This window comes from Pungitius pungitius, chromosome 1, assembly GCF_949316345.1.
Source record: "Pungitius pungitius chromosome 1, fPunPun2.1, whole genome shotgun sequence".
NCBI lineage: Eukaryota > Metazoa > Chordata > Actinopteri > Perciformes > Gasterosteidae > Pungitius > Pungitius pungitius.
In genome coordinates, this window is record NC_084900.1 from 8,579,721 (window position 1) to 8,594,544 (window position 14,824).

At 43.1% G+C, this 14,824-nt stretch overlaps 1 protein-coding gene across 1 annotated transcript in view; it reads right to left on the minus strand.

Moving 5' to 3' along the window:
* Positions 1–780: 780 nt before the first annotated feature.
* Positions 781–14,824, minus strand: part of slc8a4b (solute carrier family 8 member 4b) — a 68,535-nt gene continuing 54,491 nt past the window's right edge. Inside the window, exons 12-16 of the mRNA XM_037478151.2 lie at positions 10,611–10,717; positions 8,560–8,684; positions 7,594–7,693; positions 6,684–6,956; positions 781–3,900 (exon numbers count right to left, since the gene is read on the minus strand). Of these exons, the coding sequence (XP_037334048.2) occupies positions 3,521–3,900; positions 6,684–6,956; positions 7,594–7,693; positions 8,560–8,684; positions 10,611–10,717 (985 nt within the window). The 3' untranslated portion in view covers positions 781–3,520. The remainder of the gene's footprint in view (positions 3,901–6,683; positions 6,957–7,593; positions 7,694–8,559; positions 8,685–10,610; positions 10,718–14,824) is intronic.

The window sequence follows — 14,824 nt, forward strand, 5'->3', positions numbered from 1 at the left end:
AAACAGTCTCGGGCAAGCCGTTGAGAAGCACAGTTTGGCTCATCGGGAGCCAGCAGCCACGACGACAAGCACCCCAGGGACGAGGGGGAGTAGCCAAGACAACGCAAGGATGGTGATGGTTAGTCAGACAGCTGGTGGAAGTACAGGCGTTTGGGATTTGTTCAGGAATCTTTTGGTTTATGGGGGAAAGATAACATTCCAGAGTGGACATTCGCTTTGTCAGGGATCACAACGTCCCCAGGCCAGTCTCCAACTATGGATCACACTGAAATATCTCTGCAGCTATTTAACAGATTGCCAGGAGCACGTTGCCAGGAGGATGACTTTGAGTTGTCCGCCATGACCGGGTTTAAATGTGAAATGTCTAGACAAATTTTGAATGGATTTGAATGAAATTTGGTACTGAGGAGTGTCTACATGATGCAGGGCATCTCCTCCGTGGTCTACAAACTTGTCTCCAATCTCTAGACAGCAATGTTGAAACAATTATATTTCTTTGGGTAGAGCAAGAGCGGCTTAAGAGGTGACGAGCGGATGCAACGGCTCCAGGCCAGGAAAGGCCACGACTGCTTTTTGCAGATTATCCTACAACTAAATTGAACTTTCTCATTTCCTTCACAGCCGACCAAGAGTGGAAGGAAGTGGCGTCGCATTGAGAACGTCACTTTGGACCGAGGGATTACGCACATACGGGAATTTTCACCCCCATCAGATCGATGGCCTTCCGCTCCAACTACACCACTCGGGTTGCAACGTTAACAAGGCCGAGCTGTTTCTGTAAAGCCTGCATTTACATTGAGCTGAAAGCGGTGGGTAGAGAAACAAGGCAGGTAAATTGTTGTTTTCAGCCCCATTTTCCCTTTAGTCAACTAGAATATAACATATAGCTAAATTATTGTTTTTCCTCTGGATTTTCCTTGGAGTTCCTACGAGTTTTTGCCTTCCGCGATGTTGTTAATAAAAGAAATACGTCTAATATAATGATCTGCACCGACTAACCATACGCCATCCTTCCTGTCCACATCCATTCCGGCCCCAGTGTTGCGTTTTCCACATAATGCGAATGTGGAGTTTATACAAAAGATAACAGCATGGTAGATTTCATATAATCTGCGGCGTAATATTCTTGTGAAGCTATTCCCGGTATCTTACTTTCACATTCACACACCCAATGGCTGAATCAACAAACCTTTTCACAAAAACACAACACATTTGCACAGCTTATGACACAGGCTCATATCCATTGAAATTACCACTTGCTTAAGCACATTTATCCGCAGTGTAAACACCTTGATAAATTTAGATTTTGAAGTTGTACTTTTACATCGAGCAGCTGGCGGGACTCGTACAGCGCCTGCAAGGTCGAACTGCACCATGAAAATGAATGGTGGTCTGTGACAGTGTTCTTCTGACAGATCTTTGGATAGCAGAGGATTTTTTTTTTTTTCTTGAGTACAAAGCACCGTCCCAACATTACAGCTGCTGCAGAACAGTCCTGCGACGTTTCAAAGCTGCCATACATTTCCCTCAAAGCATTCGATTCTTCTCTCTGTCTCTGAAACCCTGCTTTCATGTGCACCATCTTACAGCCTTTTCCCTTGTGAAGGATTTTATTTAAATGTATTCTTGCATGGTTTTGCAGAGGTAAAAGGATTATCTTTTCATCCACTTACAAAAAGGGGGGGGGGGGGACTTCACATAAATTAAATGTCAATGTTTTTCTCACACACATCAATAAAAGTTTCTTTATATTACCATGAACAATTAGAAACACTGTATACGGTCATAGTTCTCATTTTTCATCAACACCGCAGTCGCCATCGTCTTCTTTGTGGTTGTCGAGGTCACAACTGGCGTAATCCTTCTTTCTGAATGGTCCCATTTTTGTCCCGTTCATTGATGTCTCTTGGCGTTACATCGTTTAGTATCAGGTTCCAGTTTCAGCTGTGAACGTCTGTTTCCCCGCCACTTAATGCAATCGAGTGTAAAACAGTGTACATCACAGAGTGTAGTGCACGGCGTTCCTTCATTGCACAAAAGACAACTATTACTAGGGGGGGGGGGCGACTTATGACTCGCTGCTTATCACACAGTCATTTCGCTTCTTCGTCACACTTTTGAAGTTTCATCCCGGGTGCTGATCCAACATCTTGATCCTCCATGTTACATTCTATCTTACAAACACCTTGAAGGTTATTTATCTCCAGCCCTCCAATCTACAGTCATGTCTTTTGTATTTTTTACAATTGCACTGTTAACAACATCAACACGTGACGCCATCAAAGTTTGGGGGGGGAAAAAAAGGGGGGGGAGGGGGGGAGGTCTTTGTAGGAGAAATTAGGCTTTTCATTGGCATTAAAGGAGCGGGGCTTGGGATTGGCTTAATTAAAAAGAAGGTTGGTTGGTAGTGACTACAGCATTTCATTATCACAACTTTAAGACAATTCCTACAGGGGAGATAAGAGTAAGGCAAGAGGGAGGGATGGAGTAGTGTTTGTAGGAAATGCAGAATACAGTGTGTGTGTGTGTGTGTGTGTGTGTGTGTGTTTGTGCTGTTGGGTGGAACAACTATTTTGCACAGTGAATTCAAGAAGAGAAGGAAAAAACACCAATAGTCTGTTTTTATCTTGCCTTTTCACCCACAAGTTAGTGAATGGTCTTCCACAGGAGATTCACCTGAGGGCCCCAAAGTGTGTGTGCGTGTGTGTGTGTGTTTAGGTGTACAGTTGGGGGTACGGGGCTTAAAAGTAATAACTCACTGGTAGTATGAGATAGAGTTCAGTGGGTACATGGGAGGATCCACCAAACTCGCGAGGCCGGGAAAGTGGAGACGGAAAAACCGAGAGAGAGCGAGATTTAGAATGCTTTGCCCATCTGTTCTTATTTTCGTATTTCTCTGATCTCTTCGTGGACTTCATCCAGACTTTTCTCTGGTTTAGTTGCCTCGAGCCTGCTCTCTCACTTTTGGCTTTTATCTTTCACCCTTCTTCTTCTTCAGAAGCCGGCCAACGGCTCTCCTTGGTGTCCGTCTCCTCTGCTCTCCTGCTGGTTTGGCACTACACTGGGACAATATCAGCCTTTTATTTATATTAAACAGCGCTGTCCACCAATCATCACGGATGATTGAGGTGACAACATAAAAACGCTCTTTAAAACCTGCATTGCAATTTTCTCATTAATTCTCTCTGTTAAAAAATGTAAATTTATTGGGTTTATTATTCTAGAGGTTTTTCATCAGTGGATAGATGACGGGTTTTCTTTCAAGAGCTGCTAATGCGACTCATGTTTGGATATGGTTTGAGACTCTTAGTGTTTTGCGATGATCTCGATCTTTTCAGCAAATGAATAAATACAAAGAATAAACTCTACACTGAAAACGTTTTCAAACTTTGCCCACATCGATCCGCCCCTACGACTCATCTACCTTCGTACCTATCTACAGACTCCTCCACCACTCACTCTCTCTCTCTCTCTCTCTTTCTTCCTATTGGCAGCAGTTCTCTCCCACTCCCCTCTCCACCTATAACCCCGGTATATGGCAGTACGCATCCAGCGACGCCAGCAGGATGTAAATCAGCCACATGGAGACAAACAGCAGCGACGTTATCATCTTGCATGTCCGCGGTCCGCCCAGCTCGCCGCCGGCCACTGACGCCCGCCGCCGGTACAGCAGCGTGCACACGCACAACACCGCCATGATGGTGAAGAGGGTGACGGAGAAGGCCAGGTTTCCCGGGTCCACCTTGAACACCTCGCCCTTGGAGCGCCAGAAGACGGCCGCCATGGTCCACGCCACGCCTATGCCGAGGAAGACGTTGACGGCGTTGGAGCCGGTGACGTTGCCGATGGAGGCGTCGGCGTACTGGTCCTGGATGGCGGCAACCTTGCTGGCGAATGTGTCTGGATCAGAAAGGCAGAGTTACGACGTGTAGGGTTTCTTATTCTTTGAAGCGGTAATTGCAACATGAAAATGTACTAGATGGTGATAACTGTAATGGAAATGATTTTTAACAATATTTTTTCTCACAAGGCCCCGAGGAAGAAACCCCAACGTAAAAATTGAGTATTAAACAATGCTTATGCAGGACCATACGTTTGCCTTCCTGCATTAACACATTGTGACACAGTTGTAAACATGATGTGGCATACATGCAAAGAGAAACACAAGCCACTTAGAAGCAGTTAGTGTAAACAGTTGTTGGTATTTATAGAAATAATTACATATTAATTGGATATCAGGAAGTTGTTATGAGTCAATAATCATAGGTGATGAATTTTTTTTAAATTTTCTGACCAATCGTAAAAAGGACATTATGTATTTTTTCTTATTCTTATGACTCTGACTGGGGGACTTGCTCAGTTTGCAGTCACCCACTCCGTTGTAAAACACAACTTAGCATATAAATGTATATTGGCACAAGGAGTGTATGTAAAACATTCAAAATGAAATAAAACTTTTGCATTAATCATTTAAAATGCTTGGCTCCGAGTTAAAGTAGACACAGAAATTTGCTATTGAGTTAGTTGTTGCTAACTGTTATGCAAAGGTCGTTTGCTGATTGGTTTACCAGCTGTTGTCCCTGTAAGTATTCCAGTACAGTTAGCAAAAATAGCCAAGTTTATTTTGATTGTTTTGGAAACAAGCATTTGAAATGAAGATTATTGGGTTCAAAGCATATGAAAAGCTCCCGAATGATTAACCGATATAATAGTCAGCCACAGTCAAAAAACAACAGTTGTACGTCATTTTCCATCTACATTCTGAAAATTAAACGTATAAAATTAACCACGATTACTTCCTTCTTTTCTGTGATCCGTAGTTGTATATCGTCATCAGCCTCAGATGAAACAAATGTGGGTTTAATTTATGCTGCAAATTGCTTTAGTTGCATACGTATATGGGTACGTAAGAGAAGCTCTGAGGCGCTGAACATTTCTTGCAGATATTGGGTAAAAAGCAGAGACTCTCCAACTGGGTTGGCAGCGAACACCAGGGAACCAGCTGCCAGTAATCGCATGCCCGTCTCGGCTTATTTCTATTCATAGACAAAGACATTGAGTGATATAAGTGTCAATTCTCATGTGAATCTCAGCAAGATTATTTCAAATTCCAGTCCCAACATTCAAGAAAAATCGTCAAACTTTCTTGGAGGGGATGAATCTTAATTCCGCTGGTAGAAGACCACACACAAACAAAGTTGATGTGTGTTGACACAGAGGCCCGTGAGATTTTCAATTTGAATCTGTGTCATAAAACTGCACATTACAAGAAAACCGTTGCATCATATACTTAATATTCAGCAAGTCTATGATTATTATGTTGTATATTCACAAGCTGTTGTGAATCACGTTCCTAAAGATCCCAATTATTGAGGTAAAAAAATGTGTACCTGGGCCTACGTTAATAACTGTAATTCAAATTCTGAATTTCAAATAATCATAATCCTGTGCACTAGCCCTTACTGTATATGATCACATTACCAGCCTAGGTAGTGTGGGACCGTAATAGTACTACTTTGAAAGTGTTTTTGAATTGGGGCGACTGACCCTTTAATGATCATGTCCAAGAAAAAATGCGTGACCAGCATTTGTCCTCTAATTGTCTCAATCTGCAAATCGGGCTTAAATTGGCTGAATAATCCTTTGGTGCCTTCTCAGTAATAATGCAGACACGTATTATGGCTCAGGAGGAAAGGGTGCAAGAGAGAGTAGAGGTGTGTTTCTAATAAGCTTTAAGGAGATCACTGGGGGTCTCAACGTACTAAAGGACATGCTTCACGCTTCACTTACGTCACCGCGACAGAGCAAAACCATTTCCACCCAAATCTACCTGGCAACCGCAGCACACGGGCCAGAATGATGGATGACACAACAGCGAGAACCCAACATCCAATAAGGGGGGGGGGGGGAAGCGAGCGAGCGATGAGTTAGGTAACGCCAGGGCAGGGTGATAAATTGACCCGGGATGGGGCACGAGATCAAGCGTAACAGATACGCGAGACGGGGAATGAGAATGTGAGAGAGCGAGCGAGCGAGCGAGGGAGACGCAACTGTGAGAAGTGTGGGAAAAGATAATGCATGAGAAAAGTGAAAAAGATTCAGAACAGGGGGGGGGGGGAAACAAGACAAGCCCCAAAAAATGCTCATCGACGTGTGAGTTGTGGTAGGACCAACACACTAATAATGGATATAGAATCTGTTTTTACAGCTGAAAAACCCGGCACGCATCGTTATCGAGCTGCTAGAGGATTCAAACCTCGCCTCGAGCCTTCACGGAGCGTGGGGGAGCACCAAAGAGCATTTTCTATAAATCATGGGGGGGGGGGGGGGAATAAAAAGGCTGACGAGAGGAAGGAGGAAGGGAATTGAATTAAAGCCCCGAAACAACGCATCCCCTCCAGGAGGAGCCGACGTTTTACAATTCAATTTTTATTGCCAGCGAGCCCACTGAGGGCGGCTGCTATTGAAATCAGATGGAAGAGAGACGATAACTCATCTATTATTGTTTGTACGTCTGGCACATTGGAAATTTGGGATAAGAAATATGAATCACACTTCACTACTGCCTGGGAGGGGGGGGGGGGGGTTGGGCTTGAATATTATCTAATGTCAGTAGGAAATGATGTACTGTGAACAAAATGTGAACTTTACACATTTATTAACCCCCCCCCCCCACCACTCACCTGGCACTGATGTTCCCAGCGCCACAAACACCACGGCCGTCACCGAGTCCTTCAGTCCTATCGTGCAGCCGAAGTGCGACGCCAGGTCGCCGGTGACCGCCGTCAGCACGCCGATCAGCGATATGGAGACTATGAAGCAGGCCCAGCCGTTCCAGTACTCCGTGGGCGGGACAAAGGCGAACAGGACCTTCCAGAAGACGGTGAGGAAGTGCATGATGTAGTCGAAGCAGGACGGCAGCCGCTCCTCGCCGCTCTCCTCCTCGTCGTCATCTCCTTTGAGCGCGCCGACGTTGAGGGGAGAGACGGAGAGGGAGGAATAAAGGGGGGTGGGAGGAAGGGAGTGAATTGACATGAACTACACAGGGTTTAAGGTCAGGACTTTCACAGTATATCAAATGTTGAAATCCAAAAAAGGGCTAATCGTGGTTCTACAGTGGGTTAAACTATAATTAGGGAATTGCCTGTATGGGTTATATTGGATAAGTAATGAATCATGAATAGATAGATATGCAGATATAAATGCAATTAAAATGCCATTGGATGCCTTATTCCCTGCAAGAAGCAGTGTGCATACTGAGCGAGCACATGCTGTGTATAACAGTTCATAAGCCACCTTATACCAATTGCCTGTTTCTGTCGTCATGTGATTGGTTAAAGATGCAGAGCGTTTAAACAGTCTCATTCGGGTGTCTGCTCGGTGTCTGGCAAACAAAACATGCTTAAACTTTGTATCACAAAGACATTGAAAAAGGATAATCCCAGCCGCTGTCTGGATACGGTGAGGACAAGTAAATTCATTACTGAGATGATGAACCGGAAGGGCACAATGTGCAGACATGCCGATCGTCTGAAGAATGCTAAAGATGCCTAAGCGTGTGTGTGTGTGTGTGTGTGTGTGTGTGTGTTTTACCTGCACTGACAGTTACAGCATTGACAAACTGTTCCCTCCAGCTGCTGCTTCCCACCACCAAGGCCAGGTTGGTCTTCTTGATCAGCTTATCTACTGTACTCTAGATACACACGCACAGACACACACACACACACACACACACACCCACACACACGTAGCAAATATGCAAGTGCAGACAGACGAGGCAGAACAAGGAAGACACAATCCTCAAGTTGTTAATTCACTCGCAGTCACACAGAAGAGTGAAATCATTCAATTAGAATTATCATCGCGTCTCAGCTGTCAGGTGCTTGGATTATTGTCTTATAGTTTCCCAACAAGGGGTTTCAAATCAATTCGAGTGTTTGCAATTCTCAATTAAGGATTTGCATATATATATATATATATATATATAGGAATGTGACACTGCACCGAGACGCCATCACAAAGATGCACTATTGCATTAGGAGCAGATGGAAGAACTGTCATTGCATGCAGAAGCAAACTAAAGGGTGACGAAGCCTTTATAACCTTTTCACTCTGCCTAAGAAGCGTATTTACTGCTCTCTGCTCAGGCACACACACAGACGCACACACACAAAATGACACAGATGGACAAATGAGAATGACACAGATGGACAAATGAGCAAATGAAATGCGCAGCAAAAATGTGATTGGTTACATTTTTTAGACAAAAACTGAATCACACAAGAGACAAAATCTTTTTGAATTAAATGAATGGATGAAAAAGCAACACAAATGACATGACGATGTACAGTGTGAGGCAAGCTGAGACAGAAGCCTTTAGTTTGTGCTGTATGAAAGTTCAAGTTGTCTGTAGTGATCAAACTCATCATATTCAAAGTTCGCCTAATATACAATATGTATTACACAACAAAGCCAATGTGGTTCTAATTTTCTAGATGGTTAAGTAAGTCATTTATATGGAAATGTTAATATAACATGTGCAGAAACCAACACGCTTACCTTGAACTCGTAGGACTCCTCTATGATCACTTCGACTTGGGTGTGTTCGCCCAAGCTTGGACAGCCCATCTTGGCCACCTCCTCCTCCTCTGCTCCCACCAACGGCTTGTTCTCATTGGAGTCCCCTGCATGACCACAGAGGAGAGGAGATCCGGCATATATGACTGAACCTTCCTTCAATGTTTTTTCGCTGCGGGTCATTAGCTAAATTAGCTCTTAAATGCTGTTAGAGAGAGACAATAGCGCCTGTGCAATCGACTGAGAACTTACCTGAAGTGTTCAGAAGGATGATGCTGCAAAGTGACATTGAAAGTCACGTCCATCGCTTTTTAACCGATGACATCGTCGTGACAACACTGCAAAAAGGTGGCGGTGAGGTAGCGCGTGGGGCGCGCTCACATGCACAAGCACCCACCAAATGCTGTCAACCAATCAGGGAGAAGCTCGGATAACAACACACACGGAGGGGGAACGACTTCCTTCTCTGCTCAGGTAGACTCCCCATAGTTGTAGGATTAGTGTGCTGTATTCATGCACAGTATTCATTCATTCAGATTTAGCCTGGCATTTATACTGTATATATATAAAACTGTTTTTCTTTAGTCTGATTTTGCAAAAGCAGTGTTTAACACTTTGTGCAAGCAGTTGTTAAAGTCTATGCTGTAACTGCTATTGTTCAAACATTGATGTGCCAAATAGGCGATCTAAGCCTCCGCTGTCATTATAAACATGAATATCCTTGAATAATCTCCCAATTATGATATGTCTGCACCTCATACTTCAGAGATAGTCATTCATTAATTCAGCTGTGTGCCTGCTGTAATTGAAAACCTGCGTACCGGATGCGCGTGGCTCAGTGTGCTTCTGTGTGAACGTCACAATTATATTTCCTCTGTGATTAAACACAGCACAAGCTGTGTCTCTTCATGACAAACCTTTACGCCTCTCAGCTCTGACACTTTTATCTACAGAGGAGGCGTAGAATTAAAATCATGTTAGCGGAGCAGCAGCGTTTCTGTTGACAAAGTGAGCGTTCAGGTACAGAGTTGATAAAAAATTTTACCATCAAAACATATAGTGCAAGTGATGAAAACAGTTTGAACTCATGAACTATGCTGTTTTGAGCTTCTGCAGTCCTATGGCACGTGCTTCAGTGGACCAAACATCTTACAGTTCTACATTATCTCACAGATATAACATGTCTTTTGACACCCTCTAATTCAGAAACTACAGCTTTCTTCCAGTCATTATATATTTACATATATATATGTATATATATATATCAATATTTGTTATAAGTAAGTATGAGTAAGGATAAGGATTGTGTGGGCTTTAAACCCCTGATTCAGAACCAGTAATGGTCAGATGTATATTAATAATTTTGTAAATTACACAAATGGCACAGGGCAGAAAGAAAGAAAGGGTTGAACAAAGACAATTTCTTTGTAAAGTGAAAGGACTCAACAAAAGTTATTCCATATAGTTTTTTTTTTCTTTTCTGTCATATTGCTCATTTCTGTGGAAATAAAACAGAAATGTCACAGCAGGACAAGCTGCAGAAATCACTTATTGACTCAGCGCTGGTTCTCTTTAGCCTTGAGTCACCTGCCAAAGATTCGCTGTCTGCCTGCTGTAATGAGCCTTTTAAAACTTCAACTGAAGCTTCCTACGTGCTTAAAAAAAAGTAGAAGGGCTGACATGTGACGGGCTAAGAAAGTGGGAAATGACTGAGAAGGAAAAAAGCAGGAACGTATATATGTATAAATATATATACAATATATCTTTGATTAGGTAAAAACAGTGATTAAGCCTTATTACTCTTGTATTCCTGATACATACATATATATATATATATTTGGGATGCTATTATTTATTATCAGTGATTTCAATGCAAGTTTCAATCTATTCATATGACATGTAGAGTCCATCCTTTCTGTCAGTGTGTTCCCCCGCTGGAGACTCTAGACACACACACACACACACACACACACACACACACACACACGGACACACACGGACACACACACGGACACACGCACACAGACACCCACCATGTTTCTGTCCTATCTCCAACAGCACAGGCTCTCCCAGCTCGATGGTGAAGGTCTTGTTCTTCTCATACTCCTCATCGTCAATTATCTTCACCTTGATGATCTTCCTGTTAGAAAGCAGCGAGAAAGATGAGGCTCGGTGAGCAAATCCCAGATAAATACACTTTTAAGGTTTACGCTCATGACAACAGTTTACATGGAGCAGTTCATTAAAACAGGGAACGTCACTCGTCAGAAAACATGCAGACAGGAGAACATTTCTGCTGCTACATAATCTCCTTACAATCACAACCTACTAAATAACTAATAAGATGCATTACAAAAAAGGACCATAATTATGTTGTCAATTTTGCTCTTGCAGAAGATGATGACAGGCCCTCTGAAAAGGTTTAAGCCCAAGTTTCTCAGTGGGACACCATGTCGCGGCTTTCTTCCCCTCACTGGCCCTCATTAAGTTTGTTTCCAGTTGACGATGATGCAATGCGCCACACTCAAGACATTTTCAGGTTTTAGGAGCTCCCAGGGGGGAAGCCCTAATGCACCAAAACAGTTTTAAGGCAATGTGTACCGCAAGCGGACCTTAACAAGTACATTTGAATAAGGCTTTAGGGATTCAAAAAAATAAAAAAAATAGCAGTGTTTCAGTAGACTGAGATAAAATAGATGACATGGCAAAGAATCTTTTAATGTGAACTTTGATTGGAATGTTTTTTAACCCCAAAAAACAAAGCTTTACACACTAATGATACAACACTACTAACAACTTATTCCAAAATGCCTGTTGCAACAAAATGTTCTCGGCATGTGTAACTTTTTGGTCCTTTTCACATCGATGTGGACTCCTTCTGTCTGTGTATATATTCTCCATCTCAACAATACGTCTGTACCCAACAGACAAAAAGAGTGTTGATTTCCATCAGCTATGTGTCATTGTCGGCCATGTTGGCTCAGACACCGGCTCAAAGAAGAAGAAAAAAGCAGGAGGGAAGAGGGTATTGAGAGAGAGAGATGGCCCCGCGGTGTAGTGGGAGCACATCGTTTTTAGTCGGTGAGCTACGGCTGCATTTGCTATTTCCAACTTCCTGTTGCGAAGCCAACTCTCAGAAATGGTAGAAAAGATAAGAAAGAGGTTTCGTCAGATGTGAAACATAAGAGGAAAAGAAGGGAAAAAAAACATGTCCGTTGAGTAGGGGGAAGGGCGAAAATGAAATATGTCGTATTGCCGTTTCCTTTTATTCAACCATTCCCCGTCATCTCTCCGTTATAACATGTTAATTGAAGTGGAAAGATTGACAGGTGCAGCAGCAGGAACTACGGGGGGGCAGAGCTTAACATGTGGTCAAGTGACAGTGAGTTGGAAGAGGCGGGACAGGAGGGAGAGAATAGGGCCTAAGAGAGATGAAAAGGGAGTATGAGTAATGCACGCCCTCCTCTGAGATGTGAAGGGTTACGACTTAAAACACACTGAGGTCTCTCGGGGGGGGAACGAGAGCGCACACACACACACACACACACACACACACACACACACACACACACCCACGCGGACAAGTCATAAGCCTCCACAGGAACACGCGCACAGTGGATACGTGCGCTCAGGTTTTTCCTGCTCCACATCACACACTCCACACAGCGTGGGGGTTTTTATTCCTCCACCTTCCCCACAATGTGCCCACGCTTCATCCCAAAGGCCACAGAACACGTTGCTGTTTAATTTCTTATAATTTACAGGTTTCATTAACATATGTATCAATCAATTGAGCCAATTTAAACATGCGGACAACACACACACACACACACATTCACTGTGCTGCTTTCATTATTCATAGTTAGGGCTGTCGCTGTTGCAGCTCTTCCATCTGTTACCTCCTCTCGCCATCTTCTATCTCAGTATAGTTATCCCTTCCCTTTTAGCCTTCTCTTCCCCTCATCTGGATTCTGTGACATAAACCATCTGGAATGCATGCTGATGTTTAATTTCCATGTATCTTATTGAGGCTAACGTCTATCCCCGCATTGGTTTTTAAAATGATACATGTGAACATAGCAGTAATTAATATTAGGTATTAGGAAGTTTAATTCCTTCCATTCTTCTTCAGTTCAGTTCCAGAGAAGCCAATGTAGTCACTGTTGGATGGATTTCAATTTGGTTCAGACAGGTTCCCAGAGGCTGATTCCTAAATACCTTTTCCCCCTTGCATGAGGCTGACATTAAAGGCTTTTGAGTGAAGTGTTTGAACAACTGTTTGAAATTGAAAATTGTTAGATGTTCATGCCCCCTTCAGAATGAACTGTATTTCTATTGTTCAGAAGTTTATACAAAGCTATTGGCATTACTATTTAAAAAAAAGAGCAAATACATTTACTTCTGAGGGTACTTTTGTTTTGAGTGTTGAGGTGAAGCTCTTCTCTGGTGAATAGTGAACGATTTAATTACAAATTTTAGCGTTAGCGTTTCTTAACAAATACATCATTACCCATGATACAAAGAAGTTTCCAATTAAACACAGGATGCCATGGAAATGTACCAAAGTTATTCCAGAAGTGGACATGCACTCCTGCATCAAAACGACACATTATCTTATTATTACATTGCTCTCTCTCTCTTTCTGTCTGGCCTTCTCTCCATCGGTGTTACTTTTTGACACCTGCTCCCCAGAAAGTTCGTCTGACAGACGGCCTCAGAGCCCCCGGTCTGTCGGGTCGACAGAGACCGACACAGATACACGCTCCACGCTCCCCCATCACGGCACCTGCACTTCCAGAAATGGAGACTGATAAAAGCCAAAGCCACTGCAACAAAAAGGGATTGTTGATTGGAAAGCCCCGAACAGAATCAAGTCGGCTATAAAAATTCATGGGATAAGTTTCACATTGCGTGTGTGTGTGTGTGCGTGTGTTTGTTTGTTTGCATGTGGCCCTAAAGTTCTTACTGAACTGAATGATTGAGCGGCAGTTTGATTTAATTAGCTGAGACCTCATCGCATTACTTAATGGACACCGACCGTCTTTATATCTCTGTCTCCATCTCGTCCCATTTTCCTCTGGCTCCAGTTCTACTTTTGATTTACAACAACTGGAAGCTGTGTCTGTGTGCAGGTGTTTGTGTGTGTGTGTTTTTCAGGCATTTAAAGCCTTCCACATTTTTGGAAGGTGCAGTGGGCTCTCGAGCATTTTAGAGACCCATAGCAGTAAACAAATTTTCTCAAGTGACAGTGATTTATGAACACACTCCAGTTTAACTGTTGCTGCTTCCGGCTAAACCTCTAACTCAGAGTAGTGAGAGAATTCCCGCTACACGGTAGAATTTAGATCATGAAAATGTTATAGATGTACGTGCAACGCTTAGTAAAACGTGTAATGCAATTCACAAGGCAGTTCACAAGCTTCGTAACTTTTTTACTTCCGTGCGCCGACGCCCCTGCACATGCCCTTCTATGTGGATCGAGCGCCCCACACAAAATCTGTATTCCTCTTATCTCAATGGTAGCAACATCAACAAAAAAAAAAAAAAACTTATTTGAGGGAGAAGCCAAGTCAGTATGGGGAAAAAAAGAAAAGAAGTCTCAAGGGAAGCGATATCATCACTGTTAATTATATGATGGAACATTATTAATGAACACATAACAAACACATCCCACATAAACACTGAGGCTAAGTGGTCTCCAGCTGTGGTGAGTAATAAAAATGCATCTCTGCCGTGTGTGGGATGACGGAGATGGATTGGCGCACGAGGTGATCTGAGGCTTGAGAACGGCACAGGGAGGTGTGAAGCGGGAGTGGACTGTGATGGAGAGAGGGTAAGAGCAATAAGACGGAACGCCTCAGAGGAGGAGGGATGTGAGACAAGAGAAGACGTGGGAGACAAAGGAGACAAACCGAGAAGAGAGACGGCGGGAAATTAAAAGAGAGGTTCCAGCTGGCGCTCACATGGGACCGAGGGCACAAGTTACCAAAAAACTCCTCCTATATACTGTATAAGCCAGATTTTATCCAATCTATCTATCTTTTAGGGCAAAAGTGGTGCTCCTCTGCAGACTGTATTTATTTCCTTACATTTATTTCAAAAGACCGTGTACAATAATGGTGTAAATATCTTTCTGGTTCGCTTTTTCGATCACATTTTTCTGCCAAAGGCCCTGACTGCACATGCACAACATGACCCGGTTACTAATGCGTAAAGCCAATAAACTTAATCAAATTGATACATAAGG